Source organism: Thunnus thynnus, chromosome 24 (assembly GCF_963924715.1).
Source record: "Thunnus thynnus chromosome 24, fThuThy2.1, whole genome shotgun sequence".
NCBI lineage: Eukaryota > Metazoa > Chordata > Actinopteri > Scombriformes > Scombridae > Thunnus > Thunnus thynnus.
In genome coordinates, this window is record NC_089540.1 from 11953374 (window position 1) to 11975049 (window position 21676).

At 40.7% G+C, this 21676-nt stretch overlaps 1 protein-coding gene across 2 annotated transcripts in view; it reads right to left on the reverse strand.

The window, feature by feature from the left end:
- Positions 1-21676, reverse strand: part of LOC137176745 (FERM, ARHGEF and pleckstrin domain-containing protein 1-like) — a 57470-nt gene that overhangs the window by 30576 nt on the left and 5218 nt on the right. For both annotated transcript variants that reach the window (XM_067582641.1, XM_067582640.1), the window contains exon 2: positions 20698-20915. In XM_067582641.1, coding sequence (XP_067438742.1) covers positions 20698-20871 — 174 coding nt within the window. In that variant the 5' untranslated portion in view covers positions 20872-20915. The remainder of the gene's footprint in view (positions 1-20697; positions 20916-21676) is intronic.

Here is a 21676-nt window from a genome sequence, read left to right on the forward strand (position 1 = left end):
TGAGGGACAGAATTAGCAGAAACAGACATAGTGCCTGTTATTTCAGGATACAAAACAGGACGGAGGCTACAATTGCATATATAGCAGCACAGACTAAATACTTTTTAAGCATCAGCATGTGTCATAGCGAGCTGCAAACAGATAAGTGGAAAGAAAAAGAAGCAGAGAAGAAAAATGAGGAGAAGAGGAATCAGAGCAGTGAAGGCCAAGGTGTGAGCCAAGTCTGTCACCATCTGGCTACCGTGTGTCCATCTGTTTCTGTGTGGTCTGTGTGCCTGTAAGGACACACCCACACACACACACACTCATGCCACACACACACACACACACCCCTAGAAACAACACTTGCTAAATGACCACAACATGTTCTGCAGATGGGCATAGATCCTGCTGTCAGATAGTGAAGATACACCACTGAAACCTGAATGACATCCTGGGAAAATGACCGGCAGACGACACTGTCGTACAAAAAAAGCCCAGAGGATCTCTGGAGTTTGGACGGGATCCAGTTCTGGGCTGTGGTAATCTTGGTTGAAAGGAGGTTAAGAGGGGAGAGGGAGAGGAGGAAGCGGGCGAACAGGTTGGAAGAGAATCCTTGAGCAACACGGATTAAAAGACAGGAAAGAAGACAAAGAAGAAAACCAGGAGAGCAAATATCTAGCTACTGCTCCACCCATCTCTTTCTTTCCTTCCTCGAGCTGAAGCCTCACCAGATATATTAGTTTCATTCACCCGATTGATTCTTCTCAAACCAACTCAGCACTCATCGAACAGAACTTAAGTCAACCGTGTTTGTTTTAAACGTGCCTCATTAAAAACTTGTATGGAAACTCCCATATGAAATGTCCAACTACAACAATGCAGGATCCAGTTTTCTGCAGTGCACAACAATGGTGGGCTTGGAGGAGGCACATGAGCTCCGTCATGTGATCCCAAAACACACACACATACACACACACAGCACATGCTGAGACAGAAAGAAGAGGGAGATAGTACGGTGTTAGAGATTTAGACTTTACAGATGGGTGAAAAGAAGACAGTCAGGACAGAATAAGACAAACAAAAATCATGATTTCTGTCTGTTTCAGTGATGAGCTGCTTGACAAGATGATAGACATCTTGGTTGTTTTTTTTTTAAGATTAACTTTTGGAAAATAACTTTGGTGAAAGACAGAGATGAGACAGAACTAGGAATGCACAATTTCTTTAATTTCTAGTCGATATCACCCACAACCCTGTCTTTTTTTCCTACAATTTTATGTTAAAATCACATTTCTGAACAGAAAAGAGTAAGAAAAGCGTGGAAAAAGGTTAGGAAATTGTGCGGTGTAGCAGGTCATCTCGTACAAGAGGAACTTACTGTAATAAGGCCTGAGGCAAAATTCCAAGTATGTTTTGGGCAAAACCAATTTCCTTCAATATCAGCGAGCCGTTCTCCAATAACTACAGTAAGCCTGCGTGCATGCATCGGGGAGATATCTCATATCACATTCCAGTAATGTTAGACCGTGGAATGTCATTGAAGTAACGGTGGCGAAACCTTTAAATATCAATACCAGTTACAATAACACAGACCTCATGAACACATGATGTGTCACCGCAGAGGTTTGCTGTATCTTCTTACAGCCATGTGCAAAGATTAAACACCTTCACTCAGACATTCTTTGGTTCAGGAAAGCTACTTTTCCCCCCTAAACTTTAACCCTAACCCTAACCCCTTGTTTGAAAAAAAGAGTAATGCTAGATGCAAGTTTATTCCAGTCATAACAGAAACTCAAAGACTTAATTTGTGTGAAACTTGTGGGGAGAAGACGTCCTAATGAAAAGGTGAGACAAGAAGTGCAGGGAAAGTGAGGAAAGCAGGATCCCGACCCAACCTTAACCCAAACAGGCGCGGTCAGATTCAGTTCTTTTGGCCACTGAAGTAAAACCTCCAAAAACAACGTAGCAGGCCAAATTCACTGAAATCTGCTCATCAAAGCTTTTGGTACAAAGAGAGCAGGGAGAGATACTTTTAAATCTCAGATGTGATATGTGTAGAAGAGTTTTAATAGTCACATTTAATGTAGGTTTATCAAGCTTGTTTTGTTGTTTTTGTTGATTTTTTTATTTTTTTTTGAGAGGACAGAAATGAAAGAGAAGTGGGATGATGTGGAACTAAACTCCCAAGACTCTCTCATCCTGTTATAGACTGAAAGATGGAGCACTGGCTATCTGCCACTGTGAGCAGAAAACTGTGTAAACCTTGCAGGATCATTAAGAGCGTCTTTCAGTCAGAGGTACAGTTCCCTCTCATCTGAGATAATACCTGCAAGTTTTCAGTCAGACCTCTCAGTTCCTAATCCCCTTCATCAGCAAAGTCACTTTGTAACACGCAACGGTCACGTCTTAAGTGGTGAAAATCAAAAGGTCAAGGATTCTCAGGCTGCGGTCACTCATCTGTTCATGGGAAACCAAAAGCCTTTCCTACCTTTAATGACACTCTGGACAGAAATAACATCCTTGGATTCCAGTTTTTATGGATATTAAAATGTCATACTTAGTCCAAGCAATTACTGAGGTACTAAGAGGTTAACAGGTAGATAAAACTGCTCTTGTGTGCTCTCCTGATTTGTGGAGGCTTCGGGCTTCACCGCAAATTAAAAAGGATGAAGCCATCTTTATGCCTCTGCCAGATTTCTGCAGAAGATTAGTTGCTTTTCATTTTTAAACGATGGTTAAATGCTGTACTCCAAAGATTTTCCTTGCATGCCATACTGATGATTGTCTGATTAAACTTCCTGACGACATGTGATACTCTGTGATACATGGATTTGTATGTTCAGGCTGTGAACTTTTCAGAAACATTTGTTCATGTACCAAAAAAGCAACAGATTTTTCCACCTTACGCAGCAACACTTTTGTTAACAAATTCAGTAAACAGTGGTGCAAATGTGGAGGAAATACTGCTTACTAAATGAAAGTGGCACTTAAAATGGAACAGCCCAGCCTGCTCTCATGATCTGCTCTGATCTTGGCAGCAGTTTCAGCAAAGGAAATAGTCATCCGGGCCGAGGTCAAATGTGATATATATATAGGGTTTGTTTATAATAATACAGGAGAATAAAAATAGGCTTGCTGTTGCACTTACTGAGGAGTGAACGGGGATAAGGATAGCAAGGAGGTCAAACCTTTCTAGACATTTCAACAAGTTTCACATTTTGAAGGTCTGACGGTCTAAAAATATCTAGTATGTATGCGTGTTGAAATCTTTCAGCTGAAGAGAGCTGACTGAGCACTGTGGAGTCCAAACTGAGCTTCTTTCAGTTCAAATCACAATCACTTCATTCAGTAACTCCCATCAATGACCCTTTCTTAGTCGGCCAAAGACACGCACACACTTGTACACACTCACGCACACATAAGACACATTTTTATCTTATCTTGGAGCGTGATTTTTGTCTTATCTCACAGATGTGGAATGATGCTACGTGATCCAGGACATATTAAGTACTTTCTGTTACATATGCATACTCGCATGCAGGCACGCAATTCAACAGCGTGGAGATCTGTTGAAGTCAGACTTTCCTGCTCTAACTCTAGACTGTAAAAGCGACCTGCAGAGGCCAAGTCCAGGTCCTTAAAAAGGCAGGGTGCAGTCTCACACAGCTGTCCTTTTGGGCCTTACACCAACACAGCTCTCCTCGTTTTAAGAAAATTAGAGAGCTTCATTGCTAAAGCACTGAGCCTTAACCACCGACTGTCCATCAGTGAACTGTGCTGGAATCTGGCAAGCCTCATCCAACCATCCAAGGCAAAAAAAAAAATGGGTAAGAAGTCATCAAAATAGCTGCAGACATGGGAAAAGGAACAAAAAAACAGCGCTTCTCCTCCAAGCACCTTTTCAGCATATATCCAATTTTATTGTTTGTGACACAACTAATGGGGAAAAACAACCCATTCTTATTGATGCAACAGCACAGAGAACCAAAATAGCTGCTTATTTTTCAGCAAGTGAGAGTCACAAAAAAAAAAAGTTGCCAGTAAAACACTGAGCCTGTCTGCAAGTTGTAGCAAATGCTTCCTCTCTGTTTACTTTTCATAAAATGACCCGTGCCCTTTTTTTTGCAGCAAACTGTTCTTAAATTATAGTGGTGCTCCTGCAACAAAATGTATGTTAGGGGCTTGTGTGTCACAACCGAGTATAAAAATATCCATTATGGTCAGCTGGCAGGTTGATTGTGGTGGCTCCCACGCAGTGAGGGTTCCGGGTTTGTGTTGCTGACAATAAACATGGCTGGAGTGTGTCAGCAAAAGAGCCAAAGCTCAAATCGATGGTAAATCTACAAAACTCCTCTAAGAATGAGCGCTGAAGATCGACATGTTTGAACTTATTAATGTGATTTGCAATTTGGGATGATATGGTCCTCTTTCCATCTCTGCCTCTGTTTCTGCGGATTTCTTTTGGACTCACTACATCCCTTGTCTGGCGTCCAGACTCCAGTTAACCCGTGGCTCTTTGCCTATCTGGAAGTCTTGCCAGTAAGTTGTCAGCATGGCTGTCGACTCAACGCTGTCCGTCTTTCTGCCAAACCCACCCTCACTGTTCCCCGGCGTCAGTCGTCAGCCAGCAAAAACACACACAAAAAAACTTGCGAACACAAATCCTCTCCTACTCACTAGTCTCTTTTCATCTCTAGACATCTCTCATGTGACACAGTCAATGCTTGATTAAACTGGGATGCGGTTTAACAAAGTTATTACTCCCTCTTTCCTACTATCCAGTCCCCTTTTGCCCCTTGAGGCCAATAGCTAAGAAAACCTACATATATTTCACTTTTCTCTTTGTTTCTCTGTGGCCAAAACTCACTTTATGTTAGATGAACAGTTAATGAAAAGGCATCAATTATAGGAAAGTACCGCAATCTGTCTTTCTCCCAAGAAAGTCTGCCGTTAATAAAACAGCCACAACAGTCACTATGTGGCCTTTATAAACCGCTATCTCTTAACTTACGATCTGTATCTCACACTCTTGTTGCCATCCATCTACCATACAGTCTACATTGACATATTACACCTATTCATTATTTTATTTATTTTCCAATATTTTCCTTCACTCTCCTTTTATTCAGCCCTGCAGCCAATGGCCAAGTAAAATATTCTCACCATCTGTTGTGGTGTGCTGAGGGTTTACAGAAAGCCCCACAGCGTCACTGATGCAAATGATCTATGAAATTAAAAAACCGAGTGGACATTGCATTGGTTATATTTATACTTGGGTTATGATTATGGGTGCTTTTTAATTGACTTTTCTAAATAAGGCCACTACTGGTCTGGTCCACTGTAAAAATGACAAACTTGGTGAGGACTTATCAAGCTTTTTCCGGAAATTTAAAATCAAGATGTTTTACTGCCCTTGCAGAATTGTGTTTTCAGAATAATGTGACTCATTTCATACATGAAACGATAGAAAATGTCTTGAGGGAAACTGGCCCAAAGTAAGGGGGATGTTTGAAGTAAGGGGATGTTTGAAAGGTACTTCTCTCTAGTTCTGGTCTGTTCTGCAGCACTCTGACTAATGTCGACAGGGATAGAAACCAGATGGGTGAGACTGATGATAAGAACTCTCCACGGGGGGAAAAAGGCAGGAAAAAAAACACCTCAAAGCTGTGCACTCTCTTCCTTCGGTCCCCTGCTATGAATTCCAGCAGGGATCCTTTCAGTGCAGCTCTTTGTCAGGCAGATGAGAGAAGAGTGCTTTGAGTTATTACTTTTAAACTGCACCATGCTTTTTTCTGACTGACAATTTAGCAGCAAGGGCCCAAAAACACAACCTTTCTAGAGGAGAAAAATGTCAGGAAATGAAGGAAATCCATCAATTAGTCATACTCAAAACAAACATTGTCAACTTCAGGGCTATGTGACAAACGAGAAACTGACAGAGGAATGGAGAGGAAGACAGATAAAGACAGAGATATTTAACTGTCAATCATCACATAACCCAGCTGAGAGAGCTCCTGAACCTTAGCTAAACCCCTGTCAGGCTGTGCATGTACTTACCAAGCAGTAATTTGAGCTGTAAACCTGTAAATGCTTTTTCTTTTCATGGTCAACCTTATCATTAAACTCTGAAGGCTTCATACCAGAGAGCATGCTGCGTCCTGCTCTAATACTGCAGGTCAATGGGCCAAGATCAACAGAGCAGACTCAGGTTGATTTACACCCACGTGCAATATGACACAACTACAGAAATCACTCACAAAGTTGTCTTTTCAAAAGAGCCTTCTTGCTATTATTAAGTGTTAGTATGCACGCATCATTTTATCCTATTCCCAGATCATCTACTGGGACAAACAGATGGGGTTAGAGGGTTGTTCCCTCATGCATTGAGTAATCTCTGCAATGTTTAACAGCCTAAACACACAGGATATCTTCCAAGAGGAGCAAGAACAAGAGCCCATAAAATCTAGTTTAATAGTGTCATGTTAATGTAATTTCCATGCTGGTGCTTTAGCTTTCTTTGATGCAGCCTGAAGCAATATTGTCACTTCTCAAGTGAGAAAACAAATCACAAACACCCCCAGCTGGTGTTGCTCATTCCCCACAGTGTTACAGCGGTAAACCCAGCAACTGCTCACATAATGTCAGAAGCAGTAGACTTTAAAGCACCAGCAACACCTAGCATGCTAATGGATTCGCCCATTTTGGATATTTTGATATATTTGAGATATTTCTGTCTCCTACTCTTTGCGATTGATTACTTTTGATTGAGTTGTCATCATATGCTTCTTGAATTGTTAATTGTTTTGACATCTTCACCACCAACTCGTGGTTGGTTGGATGTTTAACTACATCTGTCATCATAGAACCTATCGGTATATATCATAGACTGTATATAAAGATGGAATCGCACATCAAAGCTAATATAAGTCTTCAAAACTTATTAACAGTGAAATCATTTCCCAAATGACCACCAGCACACTTACTAGAGGGACTGAATTTAACTACTGAGACCGTAATGACTCATTGACTTAGTATTTCTAGAGAGAAGTTGATGCTTTTTGAGTGGGACTCAACTGGAGCCAGGACCTAGCAGCTGTCGGTGGTGTTGCACTTTCAAGTACTTCCACATTGGCTTTGGCCTCAAGCTGTGGTAGTGTGGTATACATACAGGTGTGATAACCATTTTTAAACATTCTGACTGGGATTGAAATGTTGTCTATTGGGGTCAGTGTGTAGGCGTCAATATTGATGCTGGTTGCCTAATAGCCTTGCATCTTCATGTAATATATGTATAATTACACTCCTAATGTATCCACTGGTTGATCCAAATCCTGGACAACAATATATTCTCTATGCTGTTGTGTATAAGGTGAATTCAGGGTTGCTTTTAGCTACACTTGGATGACAAATCAAGCTTTCTAGACCTTTTGTTTCAGCAAACTGCAAAATTCATGCAAACTAATACACACTTTCCACCACTCACCAATAACAGTTGATTATTTGGGAGGGTTTGACTATATTTAGTACCTAGCCTGGACAGTGCAATTTCCCCTCAAGTGAAAAAAAAAAGTTACAAAAAAAAACAACCAACAAACAGCAGGACAGCTGGGAGAGGCTTCCTCCCTCCTCGATTGTCCACCAATCACATCCTCTTGTTCAGATTAGGTTAAATGGCTTAACCTACTGGCAAGACGTCAAAGCAAGTTCCTCTGAACCAACAGAAGGGAAAGGACTAAGGGTCCATGCACAAACACACACAAACACACACACACACATATGCTTCAACGGACTGTTGAATAAACCGCATGTTGGCAAAATACCTGCAAGCATTGTCAGCAGTGACAGCAAGGCACTGTGGGAAATCAAACTGGCAACACCCCCGATGGGGGACTCGTGATGAAAATGCCTACAGGCTGTAATGAAGACAGCAGCGTGTCTCTGTGTGCAGTAGTGTGTGAGTGTGAGTGTGTGTGAGTGCACGTTACGGCTCACAGCACACTTGAGGCAGACAATTAAATTGAACAGCAGAGGGGAATACATGCACAGTGTTGTACCATTAAAAAAAAGCAATTAGTGTCTTGTGTAGGATGGCGGTGGGTACGTTTGTACTATGCCTCGTGCAATAATGAGGTCTGTAAATCTCGCAACAGGGCTGCTTTTGTTTCCTAAAAGCCTCTGAAGCTCCATCGAAAACAGGATGATAAAATGAAAACCAAGTGGTAGATGCTTTTATCTAAATTATCGTACAGTAGCATGAGTACACTTGTAGCGTAGCTGGCTGCAGTGGGAACACAATCCATGTCAATAGTTTTGCTTTAAGTGCTGGTTGCCAGTTTGCCAAAGGTCTATCATTATTAATCATGAACGCCAACACTGTTGTTCATTATGTGAGGTTATCTGTAAAAAGATAACACTAGACACTTTGATCTTTAGGTTCCAGCAAAGAACCAGCCATTAAAAGCAAGTGGGGCTGCAACTTATGATTATTTTCATTATCGATTAATCTTTCGATTATTTTCTCGATAATCCATTAGTTGTTTGGTCTATAAAATGTCAGAAAATGGTGAAAAATGTCCATCACTGTTTCCCAAAGTCCAAGATGACGTCCTCAAATGTTGTTTTGACCTGAACAACAGTCCACTACTCAAAGGTATTCGGTTTAATGTCTTAGAAACCAAAAGATATTCACATTTGAGAAGCTGGAATCAGAAAATTTGGACATTTTCTCTTTAAGAATGACTCCAAGCGATTAATTGATTATCAAAATAGCAAATAATCAATTAATTGACTAATGGTTGCAGCTCTGAACACAAATCACAGATGCCTGAGCTAGACATGTTTTTTGTTGTGTGTCAATGCACATGATGCTGAAATGGAGGATTTACGAGCAAAAAGGGTGTTTAAACATAACTGAGTAATTACATAAGACTTGTGGTAAACATATTTGTGTGTGTGGTTCTGATGAAAATGATTTACAATTAAGGAATAAAATGCCACTTTAGTAACACCACAGTCAGAAATCTTTAGTTACAACCGGATAGTTCAGTGACATTTGAGTGGTCATTCACCAAACAGTTATATTCAGATGACAATGAAATCTCTTTGCAATCTCTGAGGCAAATCTACTTCAAATAAAATGCTTGCAAAAAGCATTTATAAGCTAAAAAGCACTAGAAAGCTCACTCAATCCATTTGAGAGTTTAAATCAATCACAGGCTAAGCCAGCAGAATGATGAGAGTGATTCATCAGGGGATGCAATACTGGAAATTCTAAGTGAATTATGTTTGTGTTTGAACACTGCAAGAATGATGAGACTTAAGCGTGATGAAATAGTTTGACAGAGAAGTGCATGAAGCCTGTGAAGAAGAGAAAGAAGGAAAGAAAGTAAGAAAGCAAGAGTTTAAGAATGTACAAGTCAGAGAAAAAGCAGGAAGCTAAAGTGAAAAACAAAACTACTTTTTCTCCCAAACATCACATTTTCGGGCTACATTCCTCTGCTCGTTTCTCAGAGAAACAAACGGCTGGAGACTCGGGACACAGCAGGGGAGACGCCATTGAATTCCACTGAGGCTTCTGGAAAACATCCAAAAGGAAGGCGAGGAGTGGGCGAGGAAAGAGATTGAGAAACACTTTACCTATTGAAAGAGAGCTCGGTGAGGCATGCTCCCACACACACACACTCAGCAACATCTAAAGTCTTGAGAGCGAAGATACAGGTCCAGATTTGTGACAGAGATTGAGTAAGGCAGCTTTATGGCCTTAGAAAGGTTTAATAAGGAGCCATGGTTAACACTTAGCAAGGGGGAGAAATCTCATTTAGGACATTGAAGCCGACACTTGGGGTGTAAGCTGCTTGCTAAACTCTTAGCACGCCCACTTATGTCTCTATTTTAATCTAAAGCACTGGTTCCCATATGAAAGACAACAGACTCTCAAGTTGAGGAGTCGCTCAGTTTCGGTACATATTTCAGTCACCTTTTATTTTAACAGTATTTACTGCAGCAAAAACAAGAGTACATTTGTCTTTTTTGATTGTCTAATAAGTGATGTGTTTTGGGGGGAAATTATAGCCATCCTTCCCCTACATTACCAGTGATTTTATTACCTTTGTCAAGGTGCACACAAGCAAACTATTCTCCTCCATCATCAGATATTTACTGCAGCAGAGAGCAGGAAAGAGGAACCACATAGACCTGTCTACCTCACACCAGAGAAATAACAGTAAATGGCTAAATTTAGTTACTTTCTGAGTGACATATTGTGCAACAGGCTTTTTAATTAACCTCACTAAAGTAGCCGACCTTCCATTTCTGCCATGGCCTTGCTCTTTCAAATGAGATTTCAGGTGGAAGAGAGAGAAAATCACAGTCAGCCCTCATAATGCAGCAAAAAATGTCTGAAAACCAGGACAGGAGGCTGATTAAAATCAGTGAAACTAAACACTATGTCCAACCGCAGCTCCACCGCTTCTATTTTTTACCCGACGACCTCTTCCCTCTTTCACCATCCAGATTCATTTTTTTTCAAATACAACAGGAGCTCCAAAATGAGTTTTGGCCATCTGCCAGCGTGTCTGGTACTGATGATAAACCTGCCAGCATTTGGCTAGCTGCTGATGTTCATTTTCCATTGTGTTTAAAACAACAATATTGAGGTATTACCATGCCAAATTGGAATGCTAGTCGAGATATTATTGTAGTGTGTTAAGCATCAGAGTACTATAACTTCTATCAAATACAGGAAATCATTAATATCCCACTTTTAAGAATGTAATGACAAGACAAAGTTGTAAAAACAGTGCTGGAAATTTCACCGCAAAGCCCACCTCGACAGCTACTTCAAGCTGCCTCAAACCATTACACGTTAGCCACAAAAACTAATAATTTGGTATGGTGGTTTCGTGTAGCACAGTGAAACGGCAGTGCAGTGATTACCCTAAATGGGGCCCAGCTCTTCCACTGTTGGCTTGACTAGCCTCGTCACTGGGGACCTCATTCACTGCAATTACAAAAAAAAAAAAAAAGAAAAAAAAAAAGGATCCCATCTGCAGCCGAGCGGAGCGGACAGTGTTTGCTCATTCACTGGCTGCCGGCGCAATGCAAAAGGCTTCTGTGGGAGACGGATGTGTGTCTGTATGCGGCTTTCTCTCACTCTCTGTAGTGCAATCTCTCTCTTTTGCCATCACAGCAAGCGTAACACCACGTCTCTTTTACATCCCTCAGTGGGGCCCTCTCTTTTTTTTTTTTTGTTCCTACCCCCATCCTGTTCCCTTTCAGAAACAATCTCTCAGTAATTGTCCCTCCATCAGCACCAGTCTTCCACTCACTAAGTAATAATCTCACTGTCTCGCTCGCTGGTTCCCTCCTTCCTAGCTCGGAGGCAGCTCTGTCTGTGGCACCGTGTTTGAACTCAGCACGTCTAAATGCTTCCACGTGGCTTCATGTGCACACACCCACCTTAATAGCAAAGTCACAAAATACTTGGCTCTATTGAATGAACACAAGTGTGTTTCTGCACCTACTTGTTTATGTCATACACACTTATGTTGGACTAAAAACACTGCAGTATTATCACCTCTTTCAGCCTGATCTTTTGAGCTAGACGAGTACGATACTTCATTGTTTCCCATGAGTGAAATCTCTCTTCATTTGCTCCACAGGTGGGTCAAAGCATACTGCTCAGCTACTGGAGGAAGAAGAAGTAGCTGAGAGGAAAGTCAATTCCCTGTCAGAAGTCCTTTTCCAAGGTCTTTTCGACCACAGGAATGAGACCGGGAATGCCAACCATTACATAATACAGCACTGTTCCTCTGTGAGACTCTTTATTCAGGCATGCTGGATCCACATGTTTCTCAAACTCTGGTCACTTCATAGGCAGATGGAGGGCGTAGAAAACCACTGATGAATGGATACTTGTAGGATAGAAAACAAAAATTATAGCACACTAGTTCTAATTGCTCAAGCCCTGTCCTTACTGTTGCTACACTTGTTGAGCTAACATGGCAGATATGCAGTTTATATGGTTACAGGTGGCAGATTTACCACTCAGAATCTGTAGTTACTGTTGAAAAAAATGGGTTCTCATTTTTTTTAAACAATAGCAGACTTCCTGTTTCAGGCCTATAACTGTCAATTCTGTCAGTTTAAATGACTGCCATTAGTACCTTTTATCAGCTTTAGCTAGCTAGCTAGCTAGCTAGCTTATTAATGCCAACTCTGTACATTGGTGGAAGACTCTGTGTTTAGCTGACTTTTCAATGTTTCCAGCTGACTTGTTTTGGAACTAGAACCCTGTAAAATGGTCATAAATATTCAATTTATGGCTACATTCATGATATTGTGCTAAAATCCTGAGGCTAACGCTGGATGTCCCGGGCAAAAAGTCAAATGGTAGCATTTTAGCTTACAGCTAGTTAGTCTTATACTATTATAGTACAGTATCATAAATAAAAATGTAACTACAATGTTATTTGTTCTAACATAACCCTGGTTGAATGCCTATAACAAACACTGGGATAAGCAACTCAAATACTAGGATATGCCTTACTATTTGTACTATCAAATAGTTTATTTCACTTTTACAAGGGAAAAAAAGGGTCTTCCAACACGGTAGAGTAGTTCTGAACAGGGATTTTTCTAACATAACCTTTAATCCCACAACATAATGCAGTTAGGTAGTGAGGCTAAGTACTGTATATTTTAAGCTAGTTAGCCAGACATGCTAACATTTGCAGCTTACATTACAGGGGACAAAAACACTGGTTAATCAATTCTCATTCTTGTGTTTTGGGTCACCACCCTCTCTTTGAACTAAATGAACAGTCATTGATGGGACCTAAAAATAGGACCAGAAAAGGCTAAGAAACCATGATGTACACATTTTCCTGACACACTTCAATATGTCTGTGTTGTGACTCAGTGCGGAGGGTAGGATGATGCATCACTCATTCATTTAAATGATTAAAAAAACACAATGCATTATTTAGTCATGTTCATTCTACATTCCCATCTATGAGAGAATCAGGAAGGATATTACATCTGCAAATCTAAAAAAAATATATATATATTTATAGAGGACTGTAATTAACTAGGAGTCTGTAGAACTGCATGGCGGGTTGTAACATGCACACATGCACTTACTGTATATATGTTTGTGCATATGGGCCATGTAACTTGGTTTAATGTGGCCCCTGTGAGCCCATGTATACGTCGTCAAAATAGTTTTAGTATGTTACAACACTGGTTCGAGCAGGGACTGGGGGGTTTTCACACACACACACACACACAGAGCAGGTCTCTGCAGACAGTGATGAATGAGGCCTGCCAAATGGTAGTGCTGTAATCGCTCCAAGAAGGTAGAAAGAAATCATTTGGAAGAAGTGAAGAGCTCTTCTCTACCACACTGAGTCACAGAGTCACAAAGCTTGGGTTTCAGCCTCACCCTGAAATAACTACATTTTACTGTCTTTAAACATCACCTTGGCTTCACCCACACTTCAAAAACCACTGCAACTTCACTGCCGGGACTCCTGCCAACTTTAGAAGCTATAAAGTCACACGATCCAAGCTTCAAAACACGCATTTACTAATCTCTTTTAACATTGTACTTGTCTGTCTCTCTCTTCTTTTAGTGGGGTGTAATAAGTGAATCTCAGAGGACATGCAGTAGATAGCGGATTTGAAAACATCTTCAAATTAAATATGAGAATTCTAGCTTGTAAAAAGAAAATAAGTTTGTTGCACAGCTGAAAGTTTTAAAATAACTTTGTGAGTTACTGTGGAGACTGAGAAATTGTAAGTGTCTGGTTCCTTGCATACTAATCCACTAGTGGCCCGACTGCATTAAAACTAATTGCCTCTGCTCTTGTCTCAGTGGTGTAAGAGCAGCAATGAGGCAGTCATACCTATCAGACCAAAAGAAAGCAAAACTAAATTGTGAAAGAAGTAGAAAGACTATTCATTTTTAGACAGCCTGTCATTGTCTGTTTTTATTCATCCTACTGTCTTTAAAGACACTTTTTAAAAAAAGGTGTGACTGACTATCTTCCTTTCTCATTCCTTTCATATCTGCTACTTCCACATGTATCATTTACTCCCGAGGCAACCGACAGCACAAAGGCTCATCCGTTTGAAATGTCAACCGTGCCACCACGGAGTAAAGGAGTGACTGTGTGAGTGTGTGTGTGTGTGTGCGTTTGTGCATAATGGGGCAGGGGACTTGTAGCCCATTTATCAAGAGGCCTCAGGGAATGCTAGTCCATCAAGTGATTTTGTCTATAAAACTGTTTTATCATCCCAATCCTCAGAACCCTTACTCCCTGTGGTTCTGTATCTTTGCCCAACACTGTATCTTAGACAAACATAAGGTCAGGAGCCACACGGATCATAAAACCACAATCCAATCAGGCTCCAAAACCCCACTTAGTGATCTTATTGCACCCACACACACACACCCCGTCCTCTCTCCTGCTATCGGTCCGTTTTTAAAGCTTCTAATATCCACTGAGAAAGTCAATCATGATGTGGATATATTGGATGGTCTTACAGAGATTAAGGTCAAGTATGCGTGCTAGACAAGACAAATATTGACCAATCAGAGACCACTGATGGCTAGATAAAAAGGGGGAAAAAAGGACAGCGTACTCCATCAGTAATTTATCATCTTTGAGGGAAAAAAAGAGACTAAATGTGATGCAAGAGTGAAATCTCTGTCAGGGCACATGTGGCTCCATATGTGCACTCTCGGTATTATATATGCATCATCTGCACCAATGAGATTTTCCAAGCGAGGGCTTGTCCGTGGGGGGGGACGGACTTATCCGAGCTCAACTGCTCTCTGGGGAATCAGCAGGACTTTATCTTTGTCACCGTAATGTAGTGCAAGTCCGCGCTGAAATATGGAGATATTGCAGATGTCTGACAAATGTGTAGCATGCTACAGCCGCAGGGGCCGTCGAGGAGGTCCGCTGGAGAGTAAGGTGTGTGTAAATCACGGCTAAATGTAAAAACCAGCAGTGGTTGCGGATGTTGGTTGCAATGTTTCCAAGGCGGACAGGATCAAAACGGTTTAATTCTTGTTATTGATTCCTTTTCTTCCTGTATGGCTCGAGTTTATTTTGTTCTTGTTCAGATTTAGGTTGAGACCCAGATAACGTGGTTGTCCTACTATTTTCTAGCACATTTTATTCTCTTGGATTCGGAGAAATAATTAGCCAATTCATCAATTAACAACTATCTTGGTAACTGATAATAGTTTTAGTAATTTTTCAAGTAAAAACAAGAAACATTCTCCATTTCAAGCTTCTCAGTGGTGAAGATTTGCTGCTTTTCTTGGTTTTGTGCAATAATAAACTCTGGGTTTTGGACTGTTGGTCAGAAAAAAACACTTTTAAGCAATTTAAGATGTCACTTTGAGATTTATGAATGTGTGATGGACATTTTATAGACCAGATGATTAGTCAATTATTCAACAGTAATTCTTAGTTTCAGCCCCAGTTATTATGGTCAGATTATCCAATCCACTCACTTCAATTTTACCACTCGACATGACTTTCAGAAAACGTTCAAATCAGTATTTGAATTGGGGCACATGCTAGCTTCATTTAGAAACAGGTCAGAGTTAAATTACACTGCCGTCACTTGTTCTTTTATTAATCTCTACCCTACAAATCACAAAGGTTTCCCTCCTTAACGTGGAGAGAAATGTCCTCCATCATTGATGGTGCTGCCTCACGATAAACTGGGATAATCTGGGGCAGGAGGCTTAACTTGTGAGGGCAAATCATGCAACAAAGTTTCTCTCTCTGTCATGCAAGTAAACACTGCGGCTTAAACAGATTATAATTGTAATGCCAATACACACATACACACCCCAGATCCTCTCAACCTTCAATTATTTACCAGGTGGGAGTGAACGACGATGTTCTGCACTCACACAAGCTGCTTCCTCTCTACATTAACCCATTATGACCTAAGGTACCCTCTAAAAAACATTATAAAACCTAAGGCATTGTTTGAAAACAACCTCCTAAAACCTGAGGCTAAGAGCGCTGAATAAAACAAACAAACAAACAAACAAACAAAAAATGCATCCCATAATGTATTTTCCATGTGTATTTCAGCGAATCACAATGCATTTCATCAGTCACACCTCTTGAAAACAATCACATCATCTAAAATGCAATCACGTCGCATCCGGCTCTAAAGGGAGAAGCACGCAAACCCCATCTTAAAGGGGTATACACGCAAATAATAATGAAGTGTATTTGTGTGTGAGTGTGTGTATTGGTGGGTAGCCATAGTGGTTGCTAATGCTATAAGTGCTGTCATATTGTTGGAGCCAATGTCTTGTGAAAATGTCAGCAAGAAAGACAAATAACTATTGACTAATAATGAACAGAAGCTTAACAATATTACCCACAGTATCTCCTATACGCAGAAGCTGAATATTCTATTTTCCTGTCATTCCACAAGAGGGAAAAGCTGTATTAGATTTAAATGGTATTCAGTCGTCGTGCCTATAAAAACACGAGAGTCCAGCTACAACTCTGTAGGCTCTCCTTTTGATCTAATGGATTCACCGTTACCCCTCACGGGAATCCGGTTAATAGTCCGTTCACGGTGCTGAGAGGAGTCTACATTCCCAACTGGAACCTTGAGGATACAGCTGATTCTATAAACACTAGAAGTATCCTGAGGACATCGACTCTGAGGATGAAAGCCTGGGCCTTCAACGTCAACCACTTGGATCCAAGACATTTGACTATTGCATGTTGCGCCACAACATTTTTGAATGTTGCTCATGAATTTCTTGACCCACGTGGTGTTTATGAAACACCATTTCAGTCTCTAAAAGGCAAAGCTTTATTCTCTATGGAAACTAATTCAAATACTAAACCTGTTCTTCCGGATGTACATTAGACTAGCAGCATCATAATCCCAGATTTAACTTTCACTGGAAAACAAAGTCACTCAAGAGTCATCTACATTGTAAAATGGATCATGGATCTGCCAGAGGTGCCACATTGAAAATACTTGAATATTTTTTGTTCTGCTACATTCATATGTTGCATTGAGCTAACACTGATGCATAATTGGCTATTGGCTTGACACAGTTTTTCAAAAAGGACATATTTTCTGCTGAATGTTTTTTAAACATTGCATGGACAAAATACAAAGCTAGATATACTGTGGGAGAACAGTTCCAAAAAAGACAAACTTTTAGCTACTTGAGTAGATGAAAAACACTACAGAAGAGCTACATAACGTCGGTTTAGAAAGTTGGTTTTGGTATGTGAAAAAAGAATAAGAAAAACGCACACAGGCAGAAGCATGTAGTATCGGATCAGTACTTGGTATCTGCTACTTGAGTTTAGCTATCTGGAATGCTGTCAAAAGCGAAAAAAAGTGTTTCATGCATCCCTATCTACCCTGCTGAAATATAAACAAATTACCAACTCAAATCATTTTATCTTTATCTTTTTAAACAAAAAAAATGTTCTGGTGAGCCTTTTCTGAAGCCAAAACAAGCGGCCAATGGGTCAAATCAAATGTAGGTGACCACTTTGCTGTTGTTGGCTGCTTTTAAAACTTTGAAGAAAAAAGGGTTCAAACTCAAATTCAGCCATTGTGAGCTCAAGCAAACATTACAACAGTGCCACAGTATACCAACATTATTACTAGAAGTAAAAAAACGTGACCATTAATGATTAAGAGTCTAATGTTTTGGATCTTTAAATTGTATTGTTCCTATATTCCACAGCCCCCCGGCTGGCTGAGGTTTTAAGATAACAGGCTCGGTTAATGAGCAAGCCTTCCAATTTACCTCCCTGTAGAGAGAAAAATGGCCCGTCAAGTACCAACGTTAAGTGCGAGCTGCATGCTTATCTCTTGATTCAATGTTAGACTACACCTACTGCACAAATACACTGGAGGGCATTGTACCAGAAAAAAAAGAAGACTGATTAGGTGAGTCAAGCTCAGAAGACAATGGCACCCTTATTTCACTGAATCGTCATTAATTCTGTCAGTTCCCTTTACGCTCTTTACTCCTCGCTCTTCATGCCTTCTCTCTCATCTCCACTTCTCCCTTTGTAATAATTCCCAGTCCAGTCCTGGTTCAGATTGTGAAACTAACTCTGGTATTGATCTCAGCCTAAACAATAGTGTGTGTGTGTGTGTGTGTGTGTGAGTGCAGTATTGGTATTTAGTGTTGTCAGTGTGTTCTCAGAGGATGCTCTCCTGTGGTCCGAGCAGTGACGTCTGAAGATGTTCCACAGAGCGTGTTTGTCAGATTAGGGGAGGAGATCCCTGCCATGAGGAGCTGCTTTGTGGAGAACCACAAGCTCAGTGTTTTTACATCAATTTGAGAAGACATCAATTTAGAAGAATGCTAAAAAAAAAAAAAAAAAAATGAAAAACACACCCACACTCACACCCACACACAGATAGAAGATCCCTACCCTCTGTCAAACTGTCCACTCAGCCACAGACACATCCTCAGGCACTAACAACCACATACATTCTTGGCATTTTCACAAGAGCCAATTACGGCTCCCCCGAACTGGCAGCTCTGGATGTTCTACAAGCCAGCTGAGACAGTGACTCGCTGCATTCTTTCTTAATTATCATCACAACAACTCCCCAAAATTTTAAAGCTGATAATGTGGCAACTGGGTTTATCTAAAGGCATGCAAATCACGGCAGCCTTTAATTCAGAGGCCGAGGCTACACCCAGAGATGACATAGTGAAGCACCGCAGCACCAATGTGATTAAAGCTGCTGGCTGCAGCCTCTCAAAGGACTCCTTTCTCTAAACAGCATTAGGAAGTCAGAGTGCTGCTGTAGACAAACACATGCCTCAGACTCACTTATATGCGAGCATGCACACTCTGGGCATACTCGAGCTCATACATGAATTCTTGAAGATGCAAAAATGCCTGATTTACAAACAGAATATAACAGTTATGTACATTTCTGGATGCAAACAAGAGCATAAATAAGGCAGGAAAATAAGATAATAGCAGATGAAGGGAGGGATCGAGGCAGGGAGAAGGTGGAAATACAGTCAGAGATAGAGGATAGTGTATTTCTGTCTATGAATCAGCATTATGTTCAGTATTTCGTCAGGGGCCTGTAGGAGTGGTGTGCTGAGACAGGAAGCTGGCTTCTCTCCCACTTCCTCTGAGATAAGATTCAAGGTAAAAGCTAAATATCGAGCCATCCTCTCACAGCTAGCAACTGTAGATGGATTGTGTAAGGAATGAGGACAAAAATATTTGAATATCCCCACCGATACGCCACTTCTCTTGTGTTTTATCGCACCTTTTTGAAGATACGCATCAGTCATTTATTTGAGGGTACAGCAGGAGGCTGATAGATGAGATTGATTGATTGGCAGGCAAACAAATCCTTAGATAAAACAGAGCAAATGACGCAGCTAAGCTGAGCCCTCAAGGCATCACCGTCACTCAACAACTGCTGCTTTTGTGTACCACCATATAAATGATATACTTATCAAACAGGTTTAAGCAAAACATATCTGTGTGTTCATCCTGGGAATGACAGTTTGTTCAAGTATGAGAGCTCCTGTTACTGATACAGGACCAAACATTCTCATGGAGTAACTTTTAGTCCAAAGAAAACAAACAAAACAAGTCCTTCTTCCATTTATGAGCCTCTCGAGGTCTCTAATTAGCTTTGAATACGGATGTACTGAACATTTTCTTTTTCAGGATCACCAGACGATTTGAAAATAAAGAATGTTTTTGATGTGAATAGTTGTATTCAAGGGTTATGATGGATTATATGCATGTAGAATTTGGGTTCTCTGGGAAAAATTTGTTTCAAAATGCATTTCATCCAAGTTCTGAGCATGTCAAAAATGATTGCTGATTACCGAACAGTAACACAACTTAGCAATTACATCTACAAGGATTTTAGTGTACTTACAACAGCCTCATAATCAATAAATAACATAGGTAATAGGGCAATTATATTCATTAGCAATTAATCTATCAATTATTTTCTCAATTAATTGATTAGTTGTTTTGTCAAATGTCAGAAAATGGTGAAAAATGTCGATCACCGTCTCCCAAACCACCAAAATACAACCTCAAATGTTTTGTTGTCCAGACAAATAGTCCATAACCCCAAATACATTCTGTTTACATAAAGACACCAGAAAATATTCACATTTGAGAAGCTAGAACCAAAGAATTTTGGCATTTTTTCTTAAAAATGACTCAAAATAGTTAGTGATTCATTGTCTGACAATTGCCTAAACGCCTAATCGTTGTAGTTCTAATAGGCATAAATTGATAAAGTGCATCAACAAGCGTTTAATCAAACTAACTCTTTCTTGGGTTTTACTCCGGTAAAACAGTGTCACTAAAGCCAAAAGTCAACAACCAGGATGTGAACAGTTTACCTTAACGAAAAACACAGGTAACACTACAGTGAACTCTTTACAACCTCTTCCCCCATTTAGGTGAGTGGAAAAAAAACAAATTTTGACAAGGACACGTCGCTGGGATTGCAATAACAACATGCAAGGAGCGGTTACAACGAAGCATGACAGCTGATTGTGCTCGCAACAGTTGATTGGCAGCGAGATCTAATCAGTTTGTCTGATCAGCAGAGAATCAGCAAAATCCCTTCATTATGTCAGTAATCATCAAACAACTCATGTAAGCAAAATAAGCACACATTACTCACCGATATCTGGAAGACTTCCTGTGTGTCGTCAAGCATCTGAACTCTAATGGAGACTTGTTTCCCTGGAGGCTGGGCAGGAGGGCGCAGGCCTGGTTCCAGGGTGGACACCCCGAAACTTTCGGGGGCACCCAGCCTCTGGCCAGCTGCAGATGGCCGGTCGGCTGGTTCGACCATGGTGACAGACGCTACAGTGAGGAGCTCTCAAGCTTCAGGGACCTCTGTTCACATGTAGAGGATAGAGAGGAAAAGAGGGTTAGATTTTTGCTTCCATGTTCCAAAATATGGGGTTTCAGTTTGTGTTCTTTCAGGCGCTTCAATTTAGCGAAGCCAACAACCTCTTCAGTCTGTGATTTAGTGTATTTTTGATTTTTGGCCTCTTAAATACATAGCAGACAATTTTAAACCAGGAGATTGAGGCATTTCTTCCAAGTTTCTGACTAAGCCCTCGCCCTAAATAGCACAGTTGCATCACATCCTGTGTGCTGTTAAATTTATGCACACAATTATCTTGTAAGGTATTCCTTTTTAGGAATCGGCAAGTGTCTTCTGTGGGTGTTTGATACATAATTAAACATACATTTTAAAAAGGTATACTATGCAAGATTTTACTAAAAAACAATTTATAGACTCATACAAAAGTAACCCCTCTCATCACTTATGACCCACTAGAAGTGTGTGACGGTGTATTTATCTGCAGAGACTCTGCCCTCTGACTATATGTTCTTATTATTTTGCTGTATTTGGGATGTTTCTGGGCGTCAACCTTTGTGCAGTGGGTGTGTAGCCCCCCAACCAATAACAGCACGCAAGGTGTGGGGTCCGGACTTGTAGCATAGCGACCAGGTTACCTCACTGTGTTTTTTATTTGACTCAATGTTTCCCCTGCTTCTCCATCTCCCTCCTCTGCTGTTTGCAGAGTGCTGCTCCTCTGCTGTCTGTGTGTGTGTTTGACCAACACACACACACATGCAGAGCAGAG